The following is a 23,578-nucleotide window of genomic DNA, read 5'->3' on the forward strand; positions in this document are numbered from 1 at the left end:
TAATTTTCAAACACATTAGCTTTTCTCTCACCTTTTGCAAACCTGTATCTATCATTGATGTGTTGCATAAAACTAATCTATTACATTGATTTACCGGTTTCTATATCTGTTTATGCAGGTTACTAATACATAAGTCAACTTTATATTGATCACAACTGATTTGTATGTCAAAGACACCAAAGTGAGAAATGTAAGCAGCTTTTCATCTGCTTAGGTACTACTTAGTTTCGCATTAAACTAAGTTATTGCAACACACCATTTCATGCTCTCTCTATGTCGATGTAGCAGGCTAATGTTCTTAAGTCTTTATCTAGGAGCTTGCAAATGTTCACAAGCATAGGGCTTGCTTGCTGAGATTTACTACAAGACAATCTCGGTGGATTCTGATTGAATTTAGAATCAAGGGGGAAGCAACATAAATTCTGTTAAGCAACAGTCTATTGAAGGCTAAGGAGAGATTATTGAAGAAACAGAGGAACGATGAAAAGCCAAAAGATAAAGCCATGAAGATGATCACTGAAATGGAATCTAAATCAAATGACAGTGATTGTGACATAGGATAAGCTACTGGCGTGAGCTCCTAAGCCAGAATCTGGAGAAGCAACCATTCCTACAATTCAATCGAGTAATTCCTATAAGCTCAAAGAATATGAAAATTCTTCCAAGAACACCGGTGAAGCATAGAAGCTAGCCCTGCTGCAATCAGCTGCTGCATTGACATCCTTTTCCTGAGTTGTTAGTCATAGAAGTACATTGAATATGGTAAAATCAGTTTAAAATGTTGGCTTTCCGTTAAAGAGAGTAGAAGTTTGTATAGGAGGAAACTGCAAGAATTAAATAGGAGCTGTGTTGTTGGATGAGTTTCAGAAGGCAGTGACGGGCATGGAAGGATCAATTGTAGCTTGAAACTGAATGGGGAAGTATTGAGATAGCCAAAACGTTAGAGTCGTGAACTAGACTGACGATATGATATGATGACTGTTTCAGTTACAACACCTTCAAAGACCATTTGTATTGGAGTTGGGTTGCAGGATGTGGAAGCTACTGTGGTGAAAAGATTACTCTATTTCTCTGTCTAATAGGTTCCTCTCTCTGCACTTTCAAAATCAGTACCAAGTATTTTCACTGTTGCTAATGCTTGAACTGAAAGCTAAATGAAATTAAGATGGTTTATAAAAATGTACGTAGAACTTAAACCAGTAAGGGTTATATCAATGATTATATCTGATGTTTCCTTTAGTTATATTATCAATACAACTCTTACAAGTATTATGAATTATGAAAAAGAAAGGGAAGATAAGATATGTTCACTGATCATTGTTATCAAACAAAAAAATGTGAAGATGCAGTTGACAGTACTGAGTCAAAAATCACAGTGTCTACATTCTCCAAGGAATATTACATTCCCTTTGCAATACCAGTATTAAATGATCTCACTAAAAATTATTTAGTGTTTGGTATCAAGACCCGCAAATTATGATGGGTCTTTTTTTTGTTATGAGTAGGATTGAAAATCTGTGTTAAGAAATAAGCACATGTTTCTTAAAAATCCTAAAGAATTTCTCTAGCCAGAATCATAACATACAAAATGGTCCATTGTACCCATATCTACAACTTGAATAACTATAATCTACAGCTACAAAATACATACATTTACACTAGAATGATGTGTAAATTATAAACTTAGAAACTTTTTTTTATCAAGAATTTAAATAAATTAATATATTTATGCATCTTTCAATATATTTACCTAAAATGTCACTGGAAAATATTTTAGAGTTACATAACTCCCTTAAGAAACATATTAAAACTATGTATTTGAATTATCATTTAAAAAAATATTTGAAAAACCGGCGCGTAGCGCCGGACTAACCCTAGTGTTACATAATGTTCTTTTATATTGTTTTTTGTGTGTTACAAGTGTTCAAAAATATTAAATTTTATGACCATTTACTTGGAATTAATTTTGTTATATATATATTTAAAGAAGCATTCGTGTTCCTCACAATTGTTTTGGTATGTTACATATTTATATAATGCCACGTGTATATGAATATTAATCATATAACCCCTAATTGATTTGATAGAAGCATTGATCATTGATTATGATGTCGATTGAATCTTATCTTTTGACTAATTGGACAATACAAACTTAAAATACCATTTAATCCCTTAACTTAAGCACCAAGACTCTAAAATTAAGGAATCAACACGTCAGAAACGTCAATTTGGTTATTTTCGATCAACTTGATTTTCAAAGTTAAAATTGTTTCATATATGATGATTTCTCTTTCCATACTCTTAAAATTGGTAACTAAAATTAATTTCGTAGCCCAGGCAAATCTCGCGAATAATCCATGCCACTAAGCGAATTAATATATTTTGATTGACTCAATTATTGTGGCAGAAATTAAAAGTTATAATATTCTTTAGTCTATTCACCATGCGCAAGGCGCAGGTTACCACCTAGTATGTTAAGTATTTCGCCCACACATGCGGGCAAAAGAGTTTTATAATCTATTGCTTGTAGTCGATCCTTGATCCAAACGACAGTTGATGCATCAAGGTCGAACCGCAAAGGGATCAGAACCACGACAGTGGGCTGTTCTACTGGAGTGATCCGTGTTATAGATTGTACTTCAAAGCACTTGAATAAATGTTTGGTTAAGAATTGACACCCGATGAGAAACCCTAGATCGGCTTATTTTTAATATTGAATTCTATTCTTTGAAATCATTTACTTTACTTGCTCGTCACCACTTAATTCAAACCCCACTTTTAGTATTAATTAAGTTGAAAACTTATAAGTATAAAGTGTAGACTGGTCCTCTGGATTGAATGTCAAATACTACAATTAACACTGTTAACTTGACATTAGGAAATGTTCAGATTAAGTGTATCATCGATCTACAATAAATAACAAATAATCTCATAGGAGAAGAAAAGAAATAGCACGGAGGTGAGTCTTTATTCGGTGATAGTGAGAAGCACCATATACCGGAAAGGTAAACAAAACACATAGATGGTTACGGCTCAAGGTCAAAATGTGTGGAGATGGCAAAAAATCTCTTACAATAATAATAATCAATTTTTTTTTTAAATACAACTCTGATGCTGAAATCGTAGACCTTAGAACCAATAAATGCCTAAATGCAAAGTTATTGAAATTCAATATACTTTATATTAGAGGTTCATTTCACCATTAATAAGTACTACTATACACACACCAACACATTATCAAAAACAAATACATATATATTAACGTACATAATAAAAACACCCAAATAATGTTCTTAACAAATACAAACAACCACATAATATATTTTCTAAAAAATATACTTAACAACAATCAAACAATATTCTGTGAGGAGCGCAAATACACCCCTAGTGGGTATATAAAGTAAAGGTTAATGCATATGAGAACTTAGAAAGCCATAAGGACCTTATGGTGTCTAAAAGCTACACACAACAAGAGTGAATATATTTTTTTGACACCTTCTTTCATGTGGCGAAAATAACTAAAACACTCCTAATTGTTTATGCAACTAAGAATTGAAATTTAACCCAACTTGACATCTCCAATTTATTGGTTTATAGTTTTGTTCGTTATTTGTTTGTTACATAAATCAGAATCAGCTCATACCATAAGAGCTGATATCTTCTGTGATGAATAACATAAAATTTTGTTACGCAACTTCATTTTCTCCGTTTCTTCAGAACACTAACAGTGGTGGTGAAGATGTTGTAGGCCGAGTCTGGGGTGCTGAGGTAATTCAAATTTTTAAGCGACCAATTTTGTATCTTTAATTTAAATTAAAAATAATAATATCTCCTTACATAATATGGATTCCAAACATTCGTGATCACTTATGTACCAATTTCACATTTCAAGTTAATAGCATTTTGATGTAATTGTTGCTAGACTAAACGTTATGTCCCAACATGTTCTTCTCATTTACAATTTGTATTCAGAAGTTCGTTGACGATCAGCTAATTCTTATAATCCCTGAGTTATCGCTTCTATTTAATCAAAAGTTTCCGAATTCTACATCATTAGTCCAGTGTCAACATTTAAGATGATGTTTTCCCCCATTGGAACCAAAACTAAATCGTAGTTTATTTATTCTTAATCTTGGCTCATATTATCCAGTTGTAGTTAACTTTTATGCTAAGATGGGCATGTGTTGGCACAAGCTACTCTTGGACGAAATGATGAAAAGGACATTCGTTAAAGGAAAATAAATGTTGAAATGAAATGCGTGAGATTACTTTCTTTTAATTTTTAATATAATAACTTAAGTGACGCCTTACCAACAATACAGTTTAATCAGTGCAAACACATGATGATTGTTCCAAATTAAGATCTACGTGGTAACATGTTAGAGATAACAAGAGCAATACCACATAGTTTCTTGATTCCCTTACTGTTGTTCACAACAGAAGCATCGACAGATCTCAGTCTCTTCACATCATCTAGACATGTATCAGCTCCATCCAAAGCAGCTGAAACTTTCATATTCATCCCGAAGCCATCACCGGATGCCAAATGCTCAAAAGCTTCGTCGAGGTTTTCAATGGTGTTCTCGTATTCATCCATGCATGACCTGTAAGCTAACTTGGATCGTGGGTCGACGCCTCCATCAATAATAGATTGGAGCCTTTTGGATGTTTGTGTTGCTCTTGCTTGTGTGGCATCAAGTGTGGTTTTTGCCAAGGCTTGAATATTAGGAGATGCAGATTTTGAATTGAGGAATTTAAGACAGAAAGCTCGGTCCAAAGTTTTGTCACAAATTGTGCTCATCTCTGAGCTTGTGATTGCGTACGAGGAACCAACCAAAAGAATCAACATGAGAGAAGACAAGAAAGCATTGTTCCTTAGATTCGCAGCCATTCTTGTTTCTCCACTTTCTGCTTTTTTCTAGTAATGTTAGGAATCAATATCCGAGACAATGAGCATTTATATAGAGTGATTAATGCATTAACAAAATAAAGTCAAGAATAGAAGTTGATATTAGCGATCAAGAAATCTTTTGCCATTGTTAGAAAGTTGCAGATATAGTAAACAGTTATGCAGAAGTTATTTATAACTTAGCTTTATGCACAAAAAGAAGTATATCCCAGAAAGTTATTATTGTCTTTTTAACAAACTAAAATTGTTTATGATATATTATCAGATGTTTGTGCTCATTATGCTTGGAGTTAATAACTAGGCATGCACATTCAGATACCTAATTATATTTATATAATTTTTTTTAGATTTTAGGATTCAAATCTATGGCTCTATTTGGGTCATATATATGTTTGGATCGAATTCAATTAATAATCTTTCAATTTGGATATGTTTTGTAACTCTATGTTTTTAGATTTTTGGATTCAGTCTTATGGGCTCCATTTGGATTTTATATATGTTTGGATTGAATTCGATTAATAATACTTCAATTTGGATATGTTTTATGACCCTACTAGTATTGACTCCATGCTTCGCATGGAAATACTTTTTCTTACAAATATAATAAAAATGAATAGTAATAAGTATAAGTGGATAGTTGCACATTATTTTGAAGAACACATGAAAAAAAGAGAAATATAATGTTTTTTCCAAGTTCTATTTATTTTTCAACCATTCCATAAAAAAAATTATGTATATCCAAAAACATTTCCAAAAGTTACTTTAGAATATATATAAAATTGTTGGCTAATTCGATTGTTTTGCTGCCTATTATTTCTAGTAGTCAAGAGAATACAGTAGATTGAAAAATAATTTCCTTGTTATTGTGTAATGATATATTTTTGACTGAAAACATTGTGTATGAAAAGACTGCAGTAATATAAACGTGTAGCTGCTATTATATATTTAACTATGTTAATTTTGTCTCCCATCATCCCTTGGCAGTACTGATTTTGCCTTTTTCAACGCTTTATGTTCTTCTCGCCTCTACACATGAACCTATTTTCTTTTTGAATATCTGAAATATTAAAACTATAGAGAAAATGTATCAAATTGCTCTCAATCATCCTTTTGATGTGAAACCTATTGTACAGTAAAAAAACAGTTCGATATGATCCTTTCGTAATGAAATAATAGAAAAGCGTTTACCTTTTATCAAAAGCTTTTTTTCCATGTCTTCTTCTTCCATATCTGCATTTGCATTTGTGTCTGTTTTGTCTCTTTTTTTTTCTCTCTCTCTTTTATGTGCAAGTAAATATGAACTTAAATTATGGCACTGTGAATGAACTACTCTACTGAGAAAGATTAGCAGTTCAGATACAATGATGATGATGGACGTAGTGGGATAGATGTTACGATTTTTATTTAAAAGTAAAAAAAAAAAAAAAGAATACATAGAAATCAGTTACCTTTAAAGGTAGTTTACGTTTTTTTTTTAAGTTTTGCATTTGAATTTTTTTTTAAACTGTAAAATTTCTATGCCATTTGTCACAATTTTATTGGCAAAGTGACTTGTGCTTTAGTATATAAGGGATTAAACACATATTTTTGATTCAAACTCAGTTTGGATTCGGTTAGTAATGTTCGGGTTGACTGTTTTGAGAGATCAAATCAAAGAAACATGAAACTCAATATAAGTTATTTTTTAGATTTCAAGAACTTATTTTGGTACTAAAAGATATTTTTATATTTTTTTCTTTCTAATTTTGTATATTTTCAAAAATATTCATTCGGCTTCCGGTCAGATTCGGATAATAGATGATCCAAACTACATCCAGTTTTTTGTTTGTTTGTTTAATGTTTGGTTCAGATCTCGGGTTCTATTACAACTAGAGTTTGATTTGCTCTTAGTGTAGAATTATTTTTTCATATTTGTATTCATAGAATAGACGTTTGATGATATTACTGTTTTACAAATGTTTGGACCAAATTTCAATTTTCTAGTTATTAATAAATTTGAATCAGACTCATAACATTAAAACCGGGCCAATTTCTTAACATGGCCTTACATTTTGATGTATACAAAGTGTACGCTCTTACATTTTTTTTTGTGTAAACGCTTTCACATCTAAAACTACAAATTTTATTGTAGCCACTTATTTTCTTTGTTCTAATTATCAAAATAAATAGTTTCATGAATATTTTAGTAAACGCTTTCATATTCTGAAACTTAATAAAATAAATAGTTTCATGAATCAAAAAAATTATTAAAAATCTGCTTTTTTTATTATTATATAAACATGTTTATTAAAATCTGCTTTTTTTTGTTCTAATTAATTTTCTTTTAAAATATTTATTGGCAAATTATGATTCGCCAGGCGAAAAAGTCCATTTTGCTTTTTTTTTGTTTTCTTTTTTTTTTAATTTATTCTAAATAGCCACGACAAAACTGTTACAAAATAGTGGCTACACCTTTCCACGATTAATCTGTGGCAAAATCATAGGTAGAATAGTCACGAAAGTATCGTGATAAAATCGTATATCCTGTTAACTATGAATAAAAATTAAATTTTGATAGCGTATATATATATATTTTTTTAGATACATCTAAGGATTATATATACACATTTATATTTATATAAGTATATTTACGCAGTTTGTGAATGAATTTTTCACAAATAAATTTTCAAATGTACGAAGATTTTCAAAATTAATAAAATTCAGTTACAAATTTTTTATATTATATAAACTCATGTTATATTGAAGGTATTAGTTATAATAATATAGATTTGTCTCTGTTACATTACATAAAGTACATTTATCACATTAACTTAGAAGCTGCAATATATTAAAAACCTTATATCAATACTATTAAAACATAAGCACAAAGTTGGACCCAACTTGGTTCTATGTAAAAAAAATTAAAATACTATATAATATAATTAATATCCTACAACATTATCCTTAAGCCTAATCCATATATATTTATTACAAACCACCCTAAATTCTTGCAATATTTATGGTAAGAATTGATGTACAAAAAGTTATGGTAACAATTATTAATGATTTATTTTATAAGTTGATATTATTTATAGGAACAAACATTAATGTCTCTAGATCTTAACTTATTTAACAAAATATTTTTTTTATAACTAGGTAGTTAAAATAGCTTAATGTTCCCCAACTATTTAAATTCATATATTCACAATAGTAACGAATAAATATTTTGAAATATTTCTTCTACAATCCGACATCTTTAACTTATTTTTCAAAATAACAAAAACAAACTATTATTGCCATATAAATAAATTTTGGTCTCTCTTTTTCATTTTTTGAATAGTAAAAATATTCATCAAAGTATAAAAAATTACTAATCTAATATTTTTTCAATTTTATCTACAATTTAAAAATATATAAAATATAATTTAAAAATATTTTCAGTTTTCTGGGGGTTTTTAATAGGTCAACAAGGGGTAGGTCACGGGTTAATGATATTTTTTTAGATTTTTACCGGGTTTTAACAGATATTTAATTAACGAAATTTTCATTAAAATTAAACTGAATTATATATGGATCACCGGGTTACCGGTTCAACCGCGGTTCTGGGTCGGATATAAAAACACTGAATATATATATTAACATAAATATGTAGGTCAAAATTCAAGAAATAATACTTAATAGCAAATAAGATTTTACACAGAAGATATATTTACACATGTTGTATCATAAGTCATAACTTATGACAACATTTGTGTCATTAATGTTTCTTTCTATAAGGTGTAAGTTTGTTGACATTTAATTACCTAATTAAAGTTTAAATTACATTTGTTATCTTGTTAACTATGAATAAAAATTAAATTTTGATAGCTTATATATGTTTTTAGGGCGTTAATGCTTGTATAAAAGAAGTATCGATAAAAGAAGTATTGATTGGCATTCTGTAGTATCGATTGGCGCTCTTCCTAAATTCGCATACAAGAGTTGGAATTCTAGGATTTAGACATCTGATTAGACTCACAGCAAGAGCTGGATATTTTACTTATTGAATTTGAGTTCTAGAATCAAACCCTTAGCATCTATAGATTATAGTTCTGATAACTTGATTAAAACCCTAAGTTTAGCATCCCTTTTCCATCGTTAACTTCTATATTTATTTACTACTTTCTTACTTACTGCTTTATATTATTTATTGTCTAGCTAAACATGATAGCTATAAGTTTGATGTGTGAAATCTCGAGTCTCTGTAGATATGATACTCAAGTACTACAATCGATCTTTTATTTGATAGAGTTCCTTGAAATTAATTTGAATACATCACATGTACTGCTTGATTGTTTTGTTGATGAAGAAGATATTGGGTTTTACAGGACAATGTATCATTTATTCTTCACAGTCAAGATTATTGCTCCTTTCTATATTTTTTCATCCTCAAGAGGACAGTGAATCATTATAAGATGGTAAAATGTTAATTGAATTCATTAGAATCCATAATAAAAATCTTCAAAAATGTCAAAAGTATAAAATTTGGAAAAGCATATACAAGAGAAAAAAGTTTTTTCTTAATTCAGCTGTGGTTTGTAGTGATACTAGGGTCGGCCCGTAGGGATATACTTTTCTTGTGCTTTATGTTAGTATTTTTGTATGATTTTTATTATTTGTGTTTTAGGTTTGCATTTGCAAGAGATGTGTATGATAATAATTTTTGTCATTTAAAAAAATTTAATTGAGAGATTATATGTGATAATATATATTATGCTTGTTTACAATAGTTTTTTCTATATGAAAGAGTTGTAGCTTCGATATGTTGTGAGGGCTTCAAATGGTGTTCATGTTGTTTTTTTTTACAAAAATTTGATCTCATATTCGGTTCGTTGTTTGTGGTTTGTAAAGGAGAACCTATACAACTATTTCCTTTTATACATATGCTTTAAATTATTAAGTTATACAATGCGAAAATAGATTATTTATTATAATAAAAATTACTTAAAATAGGTAGGTAAAAGAAAACCTCTACAATTCGTAACTTTTAGAAATAAATAAATATAATAATTAGGGTGTCAAAATAAATGATACTGATTAATTTTAAAATTTGATTTGACATTGAATTTATTATAATTAATTTATATTTTTACTTAGCTATATCTTATTAGTAAATAACTATTTATTTATTTATTTAATATTATAAATTAATTTAAAATTAATTACTTTTTATAAAAATATTTAAAAATTACTCTACGTTTAGATTGAATAACATTTAATGAATAGAAGTTCTAAATTTAGTACAAATATATTAATATAACTAAATTTATTAATTCTGCTAGTTTAGATAAATTATAATGTATTTTTAGCGATGTACAATGTTAAATGATTTTTGTATTCTTTTTATATTATTCACATGTATGTAATTTTTAGAAACGATAAAAACATTTTATATTTATTTCAAATTAATTTTAATATATATTTAAATTATTAAAAATGATAAGATAAGATAAGATAATACGATATCTATATACATTCTATGTGTTATCGAAATTATCTTCTTCCTATGATGTTGAAATATTAAATATATGTATTAATATAACCCGATTTACAAAATTTTGTTTTATAAAATTTTGTTAAAATTTCATTCATGATTTTCAAAATTAATTTTCTTGTATTCAATTGACAAAAAGGATCTTGTGTTCACAATGTACCCATTTGATATAAAATTATCAGATATATTTTGTGTTCAAAATGTACCATTGAATAAATATTTATGGAATATTTATATAAAATTGTATTAAAATAGTTGGTTAGATGTTAATTAAACAAAAGTTATGGAAGATTTTATAGTTCTCTAAATAATTCGCTGACATGTCGGTTTTTCCATCTATTAGAAATAACTGTGTACTCATTGTTCAATGTTTCAAACGAATATTCAGTTTCAAACATATTGCACCACATTGAAAAAAAGTTTCAAACCCACGTTGTACTAATTTATTGATCAAACATGATCACATCCCATGTATACAACAATAACAGAGAAGAGTAAACAACTTGCACTAAAAGTCTTAAACAAACACATATTGAACTCAAGCTGAATTAAATACAAAAAGGAACCAAAATACACTCAGCTATTTCACGTGGAGAAGACGGACGTGTTTCAAGTGCTACTTTCAGTTCCCGCAAATTTACAGAAACAACTATTGCATTGCACGCGGTCAACTTCTTTTTAAATTAAAAGAATGCCCATACTTTTGCCCTATGAGCAATTAATTACCTTGGTTTTGTTGGAAGAACAGAGCTTGTTGGTCTTTCAGTTTCTTTTCTTCTATTTCCAGAAAGAAAAGGTTCTGAAGCTACTTCTCCTTGAATCTCATCGTTAAGCATTGTTCTGATTATAAGAAGATCCATCTGCAAAAACAAAAACAGTCACAATCAGTTATTTATAAACACTTAAATCGCTGCAAAACTTAATCTTTTATCTATAAAGAGTCTTTGTGCAAATATATAGGACAGACCTTAGAGAGAAAAAAAAATAGAAAAAAAATTAACGCGATGTAATATAAAACAGATAAGCATGATCCGGGTCACGAAAGATCAAAGCGTCCATCTAAAACATGAGCATCTTGGATAGAGAAATATTTTCATAGTGATTTAGGGGAGGCAGTAGCTCTCTAAGCTTTCATCATTTCAAAAACAAAATGCATATGTTTTTCTTTATTAGATTCGTCAAAGCATTAACTTAATCTGATATTAAATAGGTTTCTTCCTTCTTCTTTTCCTTTTTAATACATAAAGGTTTCTACCTTATTTTATCTGCTCAGTATATGAAATTGGTGTTTTATCAAATTTTTTTTTTTAAAAATGGTGTTTATTGAAACCCTTATCCAAAGCCGTTGGAGCTGTTTCTGTTTTCTTTATAATTAAATGTGTTGATGTTTATAAATGGCTTCCATTAGAGACTGAGTAGATTACCTCTTAAGGCAACTAGGGGTTGGTCCGCCCTACGGGCGGATGAATTTACACTAAAACTATTTTATATTTAAAATATATTTTAATTTTATATAACATTTTAAATTTACTTTATATTGAAATAATTAAATATAATATTTTTTTATTCTGAGATTATATTGTAAATTTTATTAAATTTAATTGGTTTGAATTGAAAAAACCACTAATATATTTTTATTAGAGAACAAAAAAGTATTAAATTAGAAAATAGAATAATTTATATTTCTCCATTTGATTTGTGTTTCAATTTGATATAGTTGAAGAAAATTTGAAGTAAGAATGAGTAATATTTTTTTTATTTTTAAGAGTGTCTGATTCTAATATTATTACAACAACTAATTTCTTACGGTAATAAATTAATACACCCACCTCTAAGCTAAATCAATTGAAAATTAAATGTAATTTGATGAAATTATAAAAAGTTATATTTTAAAAGAATATATATAAATTGTTTCAATAATGTCTTAGTATATATTATGTAACAAAAAATGATGTTCTTTTAATATATGTTTGTTTCAATTTATATTAGATTTTCAATTTATAATGAAATTTTAAATTTTCAAACGTCAAATTTAAGGATTAGAGAAAGTGATGCAAGAAAATATTACTTATAATCTGTTTTATTTACTATAAGTCACAAACAGTTTTTGGAAAGTGTCAACAAATGTATGTTCGATCTTAAAGAACAATCCAAATGTAATTCTATATATGCTCGTATTATAAAGCACGATACTTTATGCATTATGGTTTAATTTCGTTGATAAATTTGGTTAACCTTTAATCAGATATTTGTGCCTCAGTTGGTTTGGAATTTACATGATTTCATAAATTTTGGAATAAGGTTATTAACCTAAAAGGATAATTAAAGTTTAAGCTGCATAAATAGTGATAAAATCCAATCCAAGAAAGCGGTAAGAGTTATAATCTATAATAATAAGGCCAAGTTGAAATTTTAAAGAAAAGGAACAAATTGCATTTATAGCTTAAACATCCACCGAAACAAAGAGATTAAATTGAAAATGTAAAAGATATTAGAGAGTTCAAAATATTAGGGAAAACTATGATAAAGCATTATTTGATAAGCAAAGCGGTGGGAAATTGTTTAATCCAAGTTGGTCTACTCCTGACGTGCCTTCTTCTTCACGCTCTCACCGTTTGATGGTGCCACATCTTTTGCCAACTCTGCAACATCTCCATTGTCATCGGGTCCATGGTCATCCCTCTCGTGCTCAGTTATTATGCGTGATACAGTGAAGGTTTGGTGTTAGGAAGTGAAGTTGAACTCGCCCAACTTGAGCTGGAAAGTGAAGTTGAAATCGCCCAACTTAAGCTGGAAACTGAAGGCTTTACCAACTATTTGATCCAAAAATATATTTGAGCTTTCTTTCTTAAGCAATCAAATCTTTTGAGATAGCTTATCTTAGTGGTCAAGGGCTGCTAATACAGTGTGTAAATTAATTCAGTACTCCGTTCTCCCACTCGACAATTACAATATTTTAAACTGATGCAGTTCTCTCATAATACAAAGTGTATTTTCTCCATGTTTATGTCTTTTATCATCCTTATTTACGATAGCAAGTTGTTACTTGTTAGCATCCCATGTGTAAAATGTATGAAGTTGGAAATGCCACCGAGAAGCCGCAGAGGAGCCTGAAATGGAACGAAACAGACGTTTCTATAGATGTGACACAAAGAGGAAGAAGTGGCGAAGCTCCCCTTCTTTGAAACTCTGAATCAAAATCAAATCCCCAGCCATTAAAAGCAATGTGAGAATGCTGAAAATGTAAAGCACGAAACTGATGGTTGTCAATTTAATCAAGTTTTTAGTTCTTTATTTATGGACAGCAAGAGTTTTCCAACCCAGGTACACAAACATACATCTCTGAACAAACAACACAATCTAATCAGCTTAAAAACCGGCTTGTGATTATAGTTTTGTTGTATGTGCTTATCAAAGTTATAAAAGATAGTAGGACTTACATTTTTCTCCATCAACTTCAGAAATAATTTCATTAAGGTCTCTTCCACCATTAGTGTCCCTCAGGGACTGCTCCAGCGCTTCCATTGTGATATATCTGGAAACGGAGACCATGATTTGTTGATCTGGTTTTACCTATAATAAATTGTTATGTGATAATTACTGTACTTACCCACTGTTGTCTTTTTCAAAGCGTTGGAAGGCTGAGAAGATTCTTTATAGAACTCCCTACTTGCAAGAGTACCAGACGTAGCGTTTTGCTTGGCCATTGGTGGTGCTTTTGATCCGCCTAGCATGTCCTCGTTCTTATTTATTCTTTCACTTTAACTATCGAGTATGTTGATGTGCATTGTTCCGTTACCGTCTCCATTAGCCTATATAAGACAGGGAAAATCAGTTCTTTTGGCATCTTAATATTAATATAAAGATAGCACTCTGCAGGAAAAGATTAGAATTTTAAACCCTCATAAAATCTAGTAGTCAATAACAAAAGGTTTCTTGACATGTTCCAAGCAATCTTAAAAACCCCACCGTTTTGCAGCAAAAGAGTCCACCAAAGCGCATATTTTCACCAAATACATGAAAGCTTACACATGGGAAAATGACCACAAGATTTCCATCGGCAGAGCCACACCATAGAAAACGGTCTGTGGCTCTCTGGTTGGATCTCGAAATACTTTACTCTCCTAATCATATTTACCAATTTCCTTCAAAACTCAGAAATGTATATTTGACATGAAATCAAAACCAAAAATATAATATGAGAGGTTACATTGCAAACAGAGAAGGAGATGCGGTCTAACCTGGATTTCTGATGAGTAGTTGTGAACCTTTTCGTACTATTTCTGAAGTTCAGGATATCGTATTTTTCTGCGGACCTTTACTTTGTGTCTTACATGTGATTAACTGTAAACAGAAACATAGAAGATAGTAAACCGCAGCCACCAATCAGGAATTTTTGTAAGGTAATGAACAAATAGCTTTTCAAAGAACTCTAGCTCTAACATGTTCTTGTGCTTCGCTGGCCCTGGCCGTAATTATGGTCATCTTGCAGCAAACTATGATAGAAACTATCTAGTAGCTTGCTTACTGAGACACAAAGTAACTGGCATCAAATATTTTCCATCACTATACAGAAACCAAATAAAAGAGTTTTTTACAATTCTGTTCTAAAATTAACAACCTGCAACTAAAAGATTACATCAGCACACAAAAGTTACAGCTTTTTAATACAGGACTAACACCTTAAGTGAATCACCAGTGACTACTTTTTCTTAATCATCCAACCCCACAACAAATTGGAACTTTGTTTTGTTAAGAGATTTGTAATAATTGACAGACGACCAAATAATTTGTATTTACAGATCAGACCAAGCTGATTTCATCAATCAAACTACTCATCGCAACATCACATATTTTCAGTGAATATCCATATAGATATAATAAACATTTTTAATTTAGTAGATACATAAACAAAATTGGAGATTTCACATATCAACGATCAGTTTTCTTCCTATTTTACTAAATATAAGCGTGATCTAAATAACGATCTAAATAACAACGAATCTAAATAAATAGGTTTAGTGAAATCAAGTACCTGTTCGTCGATTAGAAGCATCTCAAGGCCAATAAGCATTTTCTTGACAGGGTTCCAAGCCTCCCAGAGATGAATCAAGCGGAAATGCAGCTGGGTTTCATGAGGACCCGGTGAGACATCGCGGAAGAACATCACCTTTTCATCATAATCGGAGGTGATAGGGGATTTTCCATGTGGTTTCATCGCGAAATGAGGTTAGAGAATTTTAGGGTTTGGTTTGCAATCTGGAGAGTAAATCAGTATATAAGGTAGCAGGGAAAGAGTAAACGGAATCGAAATCATAAAGAAGAGATTGATGGATCGAGAAGTAATGGAGTATTGATTGTGGAGATGAAAACAGAGAGAAGTGAAACGATAGAGAAGAACTCGTGAAGACGAAGAGATCGAGGAGAGTAGCGTTGTTCATCGTGTTGTCCGTATTGGGATTTTTTTTTTTAATTGAACCAGATAGCTTAGCCCATTGCTAGATGAAGCCCATCCGAACAGATCATAGCCCATATGAAATCAACATTTTACAGAGTACATCCTACGTGTATTATTCAAATATTTTGATTGGACAATTAAATCTGTCGACGTGGACATGTTAAAAACACTCCATATCCTGCTTTTAGTATAGGATAGATTTCAGTTCGAATAAAAAAAAAGAGTTATTTGGCAACTAACAAAAGAATTTGATAACACCAAAAGAGTAAAGATCTCTACATAATTAAAAAAATATCGTTGATATGTTGGAGAACATGCACATAAGGTAATGGTCAAAATCGAATACAAACAAAAAGGCACCAGAAGAAACTTTGTGTTGTTGTAATAAAACGATACGGCATGATGTCTTCCTGTGTAAGATCATCACACAAAAATTAAATAACCTAGAAGTCTCTTCCCTGTCTGAACCACCGACCACAACCGAGAAGCTTCTTGAAGAAACCAACAGTAAGGTAATTGCACTCCATTTCCACCAGCTGTAATGTGGCTATCTTTCCTCCGACATTGTTTTCCAACGACACTATGGCCGCGTTTGTCACTCAATCCGTCTATAACAATGGATCAAAGTAAATTAGTCACTGGAGATAGTATATATTGTTGGTTTAAGCTTTGAGTTAGCTTGAAACACAAGCCATCCTAATCCTAATTGGTTATGTTTATCTTTAAGGATTAGGAAATATTGAAAGTGATATATCTTATAGGATTAGGAGTTATCTAGTTCTATATATACTGATGCATATGTAATTGAATTACCAACGGATTATGTGAGGTGATTAGCTTTAGTTCTTGAGTTGTTGCTAAAGCTTGATTGAATTAATAAGAGAAGGACTTCTTGTTAAAGTGTTTTAGATTCTATAATTGGTATCAGAGCCATTCTAGTGAATCAAATCGAGAGAACAAGACCTTACCGAAATTACGACAACAATGGCCGATGTGAAAGAAGATATCGCAGTGAGCACCAAAGACACGGGACCCTCGTCCATAAAACTTCCAATGCTAACTTCGTCAAACTACACGGTTTGGGCAATGCGGATGAAGATAGCTCTCAAGGTCAATAAAGTTTGGGAAACCATTGATCCAGGCAACAAGCATGAGGATAAGAACAATATGGCTATAGCCTTATTGTTCCAGTCTATACCTGAGGCACTAACGTTGCAAGTAGGAAACCTTGATACATCTAAAGCTGTGTGGGAAGCTATTCAAGTTCGCCACGTCGGAGCTGAGAGAGTACGTGAAGCACGACTACAAACCTTAATGGCTGATTTCGACAAACTCAAGATGAAGGAGGAAGATAGCATCGATACTTTTGTCGGAAAACTAACCGAGCTGACTTCAAAGTCAGCTTCTCTAGGAGAGATCATAGAGGAACCAAAACTTGTGAAGAAATTCCTGAAAACTCTACCAAGGAAGAAGTATATCCATATGGTTGCAAGTTTTGAACAGGTCTTAGACCTTAATACAACCAGCTTTGAGGATATAGTCGGAAGATTAAAGGCGTATGAGGAGAGAAAAAGCGAAGAAGAAGAGGAACAGAACGACGATCATGAAAAGTTGATGTATGCAAACGAATCTCAGCAAGATTACTACGCTAGTAGAGGAAGAGGACGTGGTGCACGCGGTAGCTGGAGAGGTGGAAGAGGACGAGGATGTATAGGAGGTTTTCACGCACAAAAGGAAGCATGGAAACAGAGTCAGAGCAGTAACAGAGACAAGAGTCATATTACATGTTTCATCTGCGACAAGACTGGTCACTATGCTTCTGAGTGTCCTGATAAGGTGCTTAAGTTACAAGAAATTGTTGAAAAGAAAGATGAAGAAACACAAGAAGCTGATGAATTGATGATGCATGAAGTAGTATATCTAAATGAGAAGAAAGTAAAACCAAGTGAATTTGAGGTTGAAAGAGACATGGAGAACTTATGGTATCTTGACAATGGAGCAAGCAATCACATGAGTGGAAATCGAAGGTTTTTCTCTAAACTTGATGAAGGAGTTACAGGGAAAGTACGATTCGGAGACGACTCTCGTATTGATATCATGGGAAAAGGTTCAATCAGATTCGTCTTGAAGAGTGGTGAGAAGAAAACCTTGAGCAATGTCTACTACATACCTGGGCTACGGAGCAACATTGTGAGCTTGGGACAAGCCACCGAAGCCGGATGTGAGGTCAGTATGAAGGACGACGTGCTGAAGCTCTTTGATCGAACAGGCCACTTAATGATCAAGACGTCGAGGTCAAAGAACCGGCTATATAAAGTGAACTTGCAAGCAGATGTCGTTGAGTGTTTACAAATCACAGCACCGACTGAATCAGCGAGATGGCACGCAAGGTTGGGACATGTTAACTCAGAAACAATTAAGACAATGATAAGCAAGGAGTTGGTTGTAGGCATACCTGATATCACTATTGGAAAGGAGACTTGTGTGTCGTGTTTACTTGGAAAACAAACCAGAAGCCCTTTTCCGCAAGCTACTCATTATCGAGCTACACATCCTCTCGAGCTTATTCATGGAGACCTTTGTGGGCCGATCACTCCTCCCACTCCTGGACAGAAGCGCTATGTGTTCGTACTTATTGACGATTTTTCGAGATACATGTGGACTATAATGATCAAAGAGAAGAGCGAAGCCTTTGAAAAATTCAAATCATTCAGACAGCTTGCAGAACAAGAAACAAGTGCTACGGTAAAAACTTTTAGGTCAGACAGAGGAGGAGAATTCATGTCTCACGAGTTTGATGGCTATTGCAAGACAAATGGGATCCAAAGACATATGACAGCTCCATACTCTCCACAACAAAACGGAGTCGTCGAAAGACGAAACCGTACTTTGCTTGAGATGACCAGAAGCTTATTGAAACACATGAGTGTACCAAACATGTTATGGGGAGAAGCGGTCAGACATGCCACCTATCTACTAAACAGAGTTGCAACGAGATCTCTACAAGGGCAAACACCTTACGAAGCCTTGAGGAATAAGAAACCAAACGTAGCACATCTAAAGGTTTTTGGGTGCATTTGTTATGCAAGAACAGAGAAAGCGGGAAGAAAGAAACTTGATGATCGCTCAAGATTACTGGTACACTTGGGAACTGAGCCCGGTTCAAAGGCCTATCGGTTGTTTGATCCCGTAAGCAAGCGAATAGTGGTAAGCCGTGACGTACACTTTGATGAAGAGAAGCAATGGAACTGGAATGATAATGTCGGAGATAAAGAAACAGAGCAGGGATCGTTCGACGTCGAACTAACACCCTCACGAAACTCTTATGATTATTCTGAAGAACAGCCTACAGATGATATTGAAAACGATGAAGAAGAAGCCATTGATGATGATGGTGAAGGAGATGAAGAAGAACAGCCGGAGTTAAGAAGATCAAACAGAGCAAGCAAGAAACCGTCATACCTAGACGACTACATTTTAATGGCCGAGGTGGATTGTGAAAGACTTCTAATGGTCTTTAACAATGAACCATGGAGCTACAACGAGGCTAAGGAGTTAAAAGTTTGGGTAGATGCATGCGAAGAGGAGCTAAGTTCGATAGAGAAAAATACCACTTGGGTCCTAGTTGACTTGCCGAAGGGTTTCAAACCCATTGGACTAAAATGGGTGTTCAAGATAAAGAGGAACGCAGATGGAAGCATAAGCAAATACAAAGCTCGGTTAGTAGCAAAAGGATATGTTCAACGACATGGTATTGATTATGATAAAGTATTCGCACCTGTAGCTCGAATCGAGACAATCAGAATGGTTATTGCAGTTGCAGTGTTAAACACATGGGAGATACACCATCTTGATGTAAAGACAGCATTTTTGAATGGAGAATTAAGAGAGGAGGTTTATGTTTGTCAACCTGAAGGTTTTGAGGTTAAGGGTAAATAGAATAAGGTCTACAAGCTGCATAAAGCTCTCTACGGCTTAAAACAGGCTCCAAGGGCGTGGAACATTAAACTTAACCGAAGTTTGAAAGAACTTGGTTTCACTCGTTGTTCTAAAGAGCCATCACTGTATAAGAAGAAAGCAAAAGGAGGTCTTCTACTCGTCTGCGTGTATGTCGATGATCTTCTAGTCACTGGATCATGTCTAAATTTGATCCATGACTTTAAACAAAAGATGGCTCAAACATTCGAGATGAGTGATCTTGGTAGACTCACTTATTACTTGGGAATAGAAGTGAATCAGAGTAACGAAAGCATTACATTGTCACAAGACAAATATGCTCTGAAGATTCTCGAAGAGTTTGGTATGCGAGACTGTAATCTTACTCATATACCCATGGATGCAAACGTCAAGCTATCAAAAGCACCACGAGAGAGAGGCATTAACGAAAGGGAGTATAGAAGGACCGTTGGATGTCTTCGGTATCTGTTGCAAATGTTAAGGAATCTCATGGAGCAGCTCTAAAGCAAATGTTAAGGTACTTGCGAGGTACCGTTTCTCTTGGGTTACGCTTTACATGGGCTGCAGATCAAGACTTGTTGGGTTTTAGTGACAGCTCCCACAACATTGATATCGATGATGGCAAGAGCACCACCGGACATATTTTTTTATCTTGGTGACAATCCAATCACTTGGTGTTCACAAAAGCAAGAGATTGTTGCATTGTCTTCATGTGAAGCTGAGTTTATGGCAGCTACGGAGGCTGCGAAACAGGCAATATGGCTTCAAGAATTACTAACTGAAATCGTAGGGAATGAGTGCAAGAAGGTGGTGATACGAGTTGATAATAAGTCTGCGATCGCTCTTACTAAAAATCCTGTATTCCATGGCCGGAGCAAACACATTCATAGGAGGTTTCATTTCATCCGAGAGTGTGTTGAGAATGATCAAATCGAAGTCGAACATGTTCCAGGGAATGAACAGAAGGCTGATATACTTACAAAGTCACTAAGCCGAATCCGATTCAAAGAAATGAGGAGTCTCATTGGAATGCAAAACGTGAGTGAAGATGAAGTCAAGCTTAAGGGGGAGAATGTTGGTTTAAGCTTTGAGTTAGCTTGAAACACAAGCCATCCTAATCCTAATTGGTTATGTTTATCTTTAAGGATTAGGAAATATTGAAAGTGATATATCTTATAGGATTAGGAGTTATCTAGTTCTATATATACTGATGCATATGTAATTGAATCACCAACGGATTGTGTGAGGTGATTAGCTTTAGTACTTGAGTTGTTGCTAAAGCTTGATTGAATTAATAAGAGAAGGACTTCTTGTTAAAGTGTTTGAGATTCTATATATATCACTAACAGAGACAGAGAACACACACCATATCAATCAAAGACCTGTGAACTCAATTCTTAAAGAAGATCGCATGAGCATAGAAATGTTCATCAAACGGTAAAAGATAAAATGATAGTTTGGATAACACTTGGTAATGGGGGAAAACAGACCTCCGGTGAATGGTGATCGTATACTTTACAATGTAACGGCGGCTATGGCTAAAACTTTCAGGGAAATCAGTCAACAGAGGAAGCCAATTAAGGTCTGTCTCTAATAATCATCTGGTAACTTGGAGTAGTCAGACTGCTACGACCCAAAGAAAACTTCATGAAAAGTGAAAGCCAAAAGGTTTCCAAAGAAGAAGTAGGATAAGTAACGTACGTTTCCTGAGGCTGTAAGCAAGCTAAAGTGGACATAATTCACGGGTGAGAACGTGGATGGAGCTGAAGAGGAAACCAATCGGCTTTGGCGCGACCTTAGAACGATGTCTTGATGATGGAAGATATAGCAACTGCATCGACAGAATTTTTTGGAAAAGCCGATAGCTTTATGCCTCGTGAAATGGAGCTCAAATTCTCTGATAGAAACCTGACTTGTGAGGATTAGGATGTTTGTGGTCGATGGAGCAATTAGAGAAGTATGATAAGAGATATAGAGAAGATGGTTTGGAGAGGAGGAATAGGTACCTATTTATAGTCTTAGCTAGACCGACTCGCCGATGGATGATCGCATTCAAGGCTAGATCGTGGATGTTTGAATTAATGAGGATTAAACACGATGAACAAATATCTGGTGCGTTAATCAGATGAAGATCAAAGCCGCCTTAGAACAAAGAGGAGAGGAGAAGAAGCTTCTTCGCGTAATTAGAATTAGGGTTAGAGACGCACCCTGTTTCTTCGGGCCGCATACAACATAAAAAAAACTAAAGCCCAAAACCCTTTGAGAAAGACCCGTCCCTCACAGATTGCTTAACAACTAAAGAGCACATCACGTCCTGGATCTATAACGACTAAAGCCCACAATACCTCTGAATAAATGATGCGCCGCGTTTCACACAGAATGAACACGTGTCGGCCTGTCAGAGAGTGAGTTTCCACGTGGATACCCTAGGAGTGAGACCAACAATTTTTTATATATATAGATAATAGATGTAGGCATGAGTAATCAGTTTTTCGAGTTTTGTTTTCTTTCTTAGTTTTCTAGATATAGAAACTGTTTGCTTTTTCATGAAATATAGAGATTTTCAAGTAAAATATCAAATAATTAATATTGAACTAAAACATGAGATAATTCAAATGCTTTACAATTTAAGAAATATTCATATAATTCGTTTTTAGGTCATTCAAATTTTTATAATATTAGATACTAGATGTGTGTGCGGGCTTAATCGTTTTACAAATATATATTAGTTTATATTTTATTAATTCAAAAATCAGCATGATAACTTATTATTTATGTTTTCAAAAACATTAAATCAAACATCAAATTATATATATATATATATGACATAAATTTAAATAAAATATATATGTTTATTATTGTGCTGAAATTTTAAAAGAAAACATTCACATATAAAAAATATTTCAGTAAATGTATTTATACAAATTTCATTGATTAATATATAATTATAAATTGTTTATTTGTTATTTTCTAGCTTTTATAATTGAAAAAATAAATTTTAAGAAAACAACACAATATATAAGAATTATCTTATTTAAAAACAAATTAATATTTTTAATAAAAATTTGTTTTTAATTATATTTATAACTGAAAAATATGTTTTAAGATAACAACACAATGTAAAAATTATTTTTTTGAAAATAATAATAAAATTTCGTTTTTGATTATATAGTTAATTATAGATAAATTCATTAAGGGTAGTATAGATATTAGCGCTCTAACTTTTAACGTGATAGCTATGTTGCTAAAATTTACTTCGCAAATAATAGTATAGATAGATTTACCAACCTAATTTTTTGGTTTATAATTCATACTTTAACATGTATAATTATTTGAGAGCTAAATATAATTAATATTTGTAGATATAAAAAAAAAATATGTATTTTGGATATTCGGATATCCATTTGTTTTTTTGGTTGGGTTTTGATTTTATTTCAATTTTTTGGATAAGAAAAAAAAATGTTTGGATTTCTGAATTCCGATCTGTGTTTTATCCGGTTTGATTTGGTTAGCTTAAGGGATAATTGGCACCACATTTGTATGGACGTTATGGAGTAACTGCTAAGGGACAATGCCCATCATAATTATTTTTACTCTCGCGCACATGTGCGCAAAAAAGGTGGAACTGTTGCTTACGTTACTGCATTATCACGCTGAGATAACAAACATTTTTCTCTCCTCTTGAACTCTCTCTAGGCGGCGATAAAAGAAATTAGGTTTTGCTCCAGTCCGGATGGCGCAA

At 32.5% G+C, this 23,578-nt stretch overlaps 1 protein-coding gene and 1 long non-coding RNA gene across 7 annotated transcripts; both read right to left on the reverse strand.

The window, feature by feature from the left end:
- Positions 1–710: 710 nt before the first annotated feature.
- Positions 711–15,435, reverse strand: LOC103833051. 6 transcript variants are annotated; one of them, XR_004450122.1, is made up of 7 exons: positions 14,865–15,431; positions 14,663–14,765; positions 14,451–14,566; positions 14,032–14,233; positions 13,862–13,956; positions 11,094–13,610; positions 711–722 (listed from the first exon to the last, which is right to left on the reverse strand). It is a non-coding gene; the product is annotated as an uncharacterized LOC103833051 (long non-coding RNA). The 6 variants fall into 6 exon arrangements; XR_004450124.1 differs by having other exon boundaries at positions 14,451–14,545; positions 14,663–15,432; XR_004450121.1 differs by having other exon boundaries at positions 14,663–15,431.
- On the reverse strand, positions 4,246–4,941 carry LOC103833049 (pectinesterase inhibitor 1). Its single transcript, XM_009109148.3, has one exon. It carries the CDS (start codon positions 4,889–4,891, stop codon positions 4,358–4,360), a length of 534 nt encoding a protein of 177 aa, XP_009107396.1. The 5' UTR covers positions 4,892–4,941; the 3' UTR covers positions 4,246–4,357.
- Positions 15,436–23,578: the final 8,143 nt, after the last annotated feature.

Source organism: Brassica rapa, chromosome A08 (genome assembly GCF_000309985.2).
Source record: "Brassica rapa cultivar Chiifu-401-42 chromosome A08, CAAS_Brap_v3.01, whole genome shotgun sequence".
Classification (NCBI taxonomy): Eukaryota; Viridiplantae; Streptophyta; class Magnoliopsida; order Brassicales; family Brassicaceae; genus Brassica; species Brassica rapa.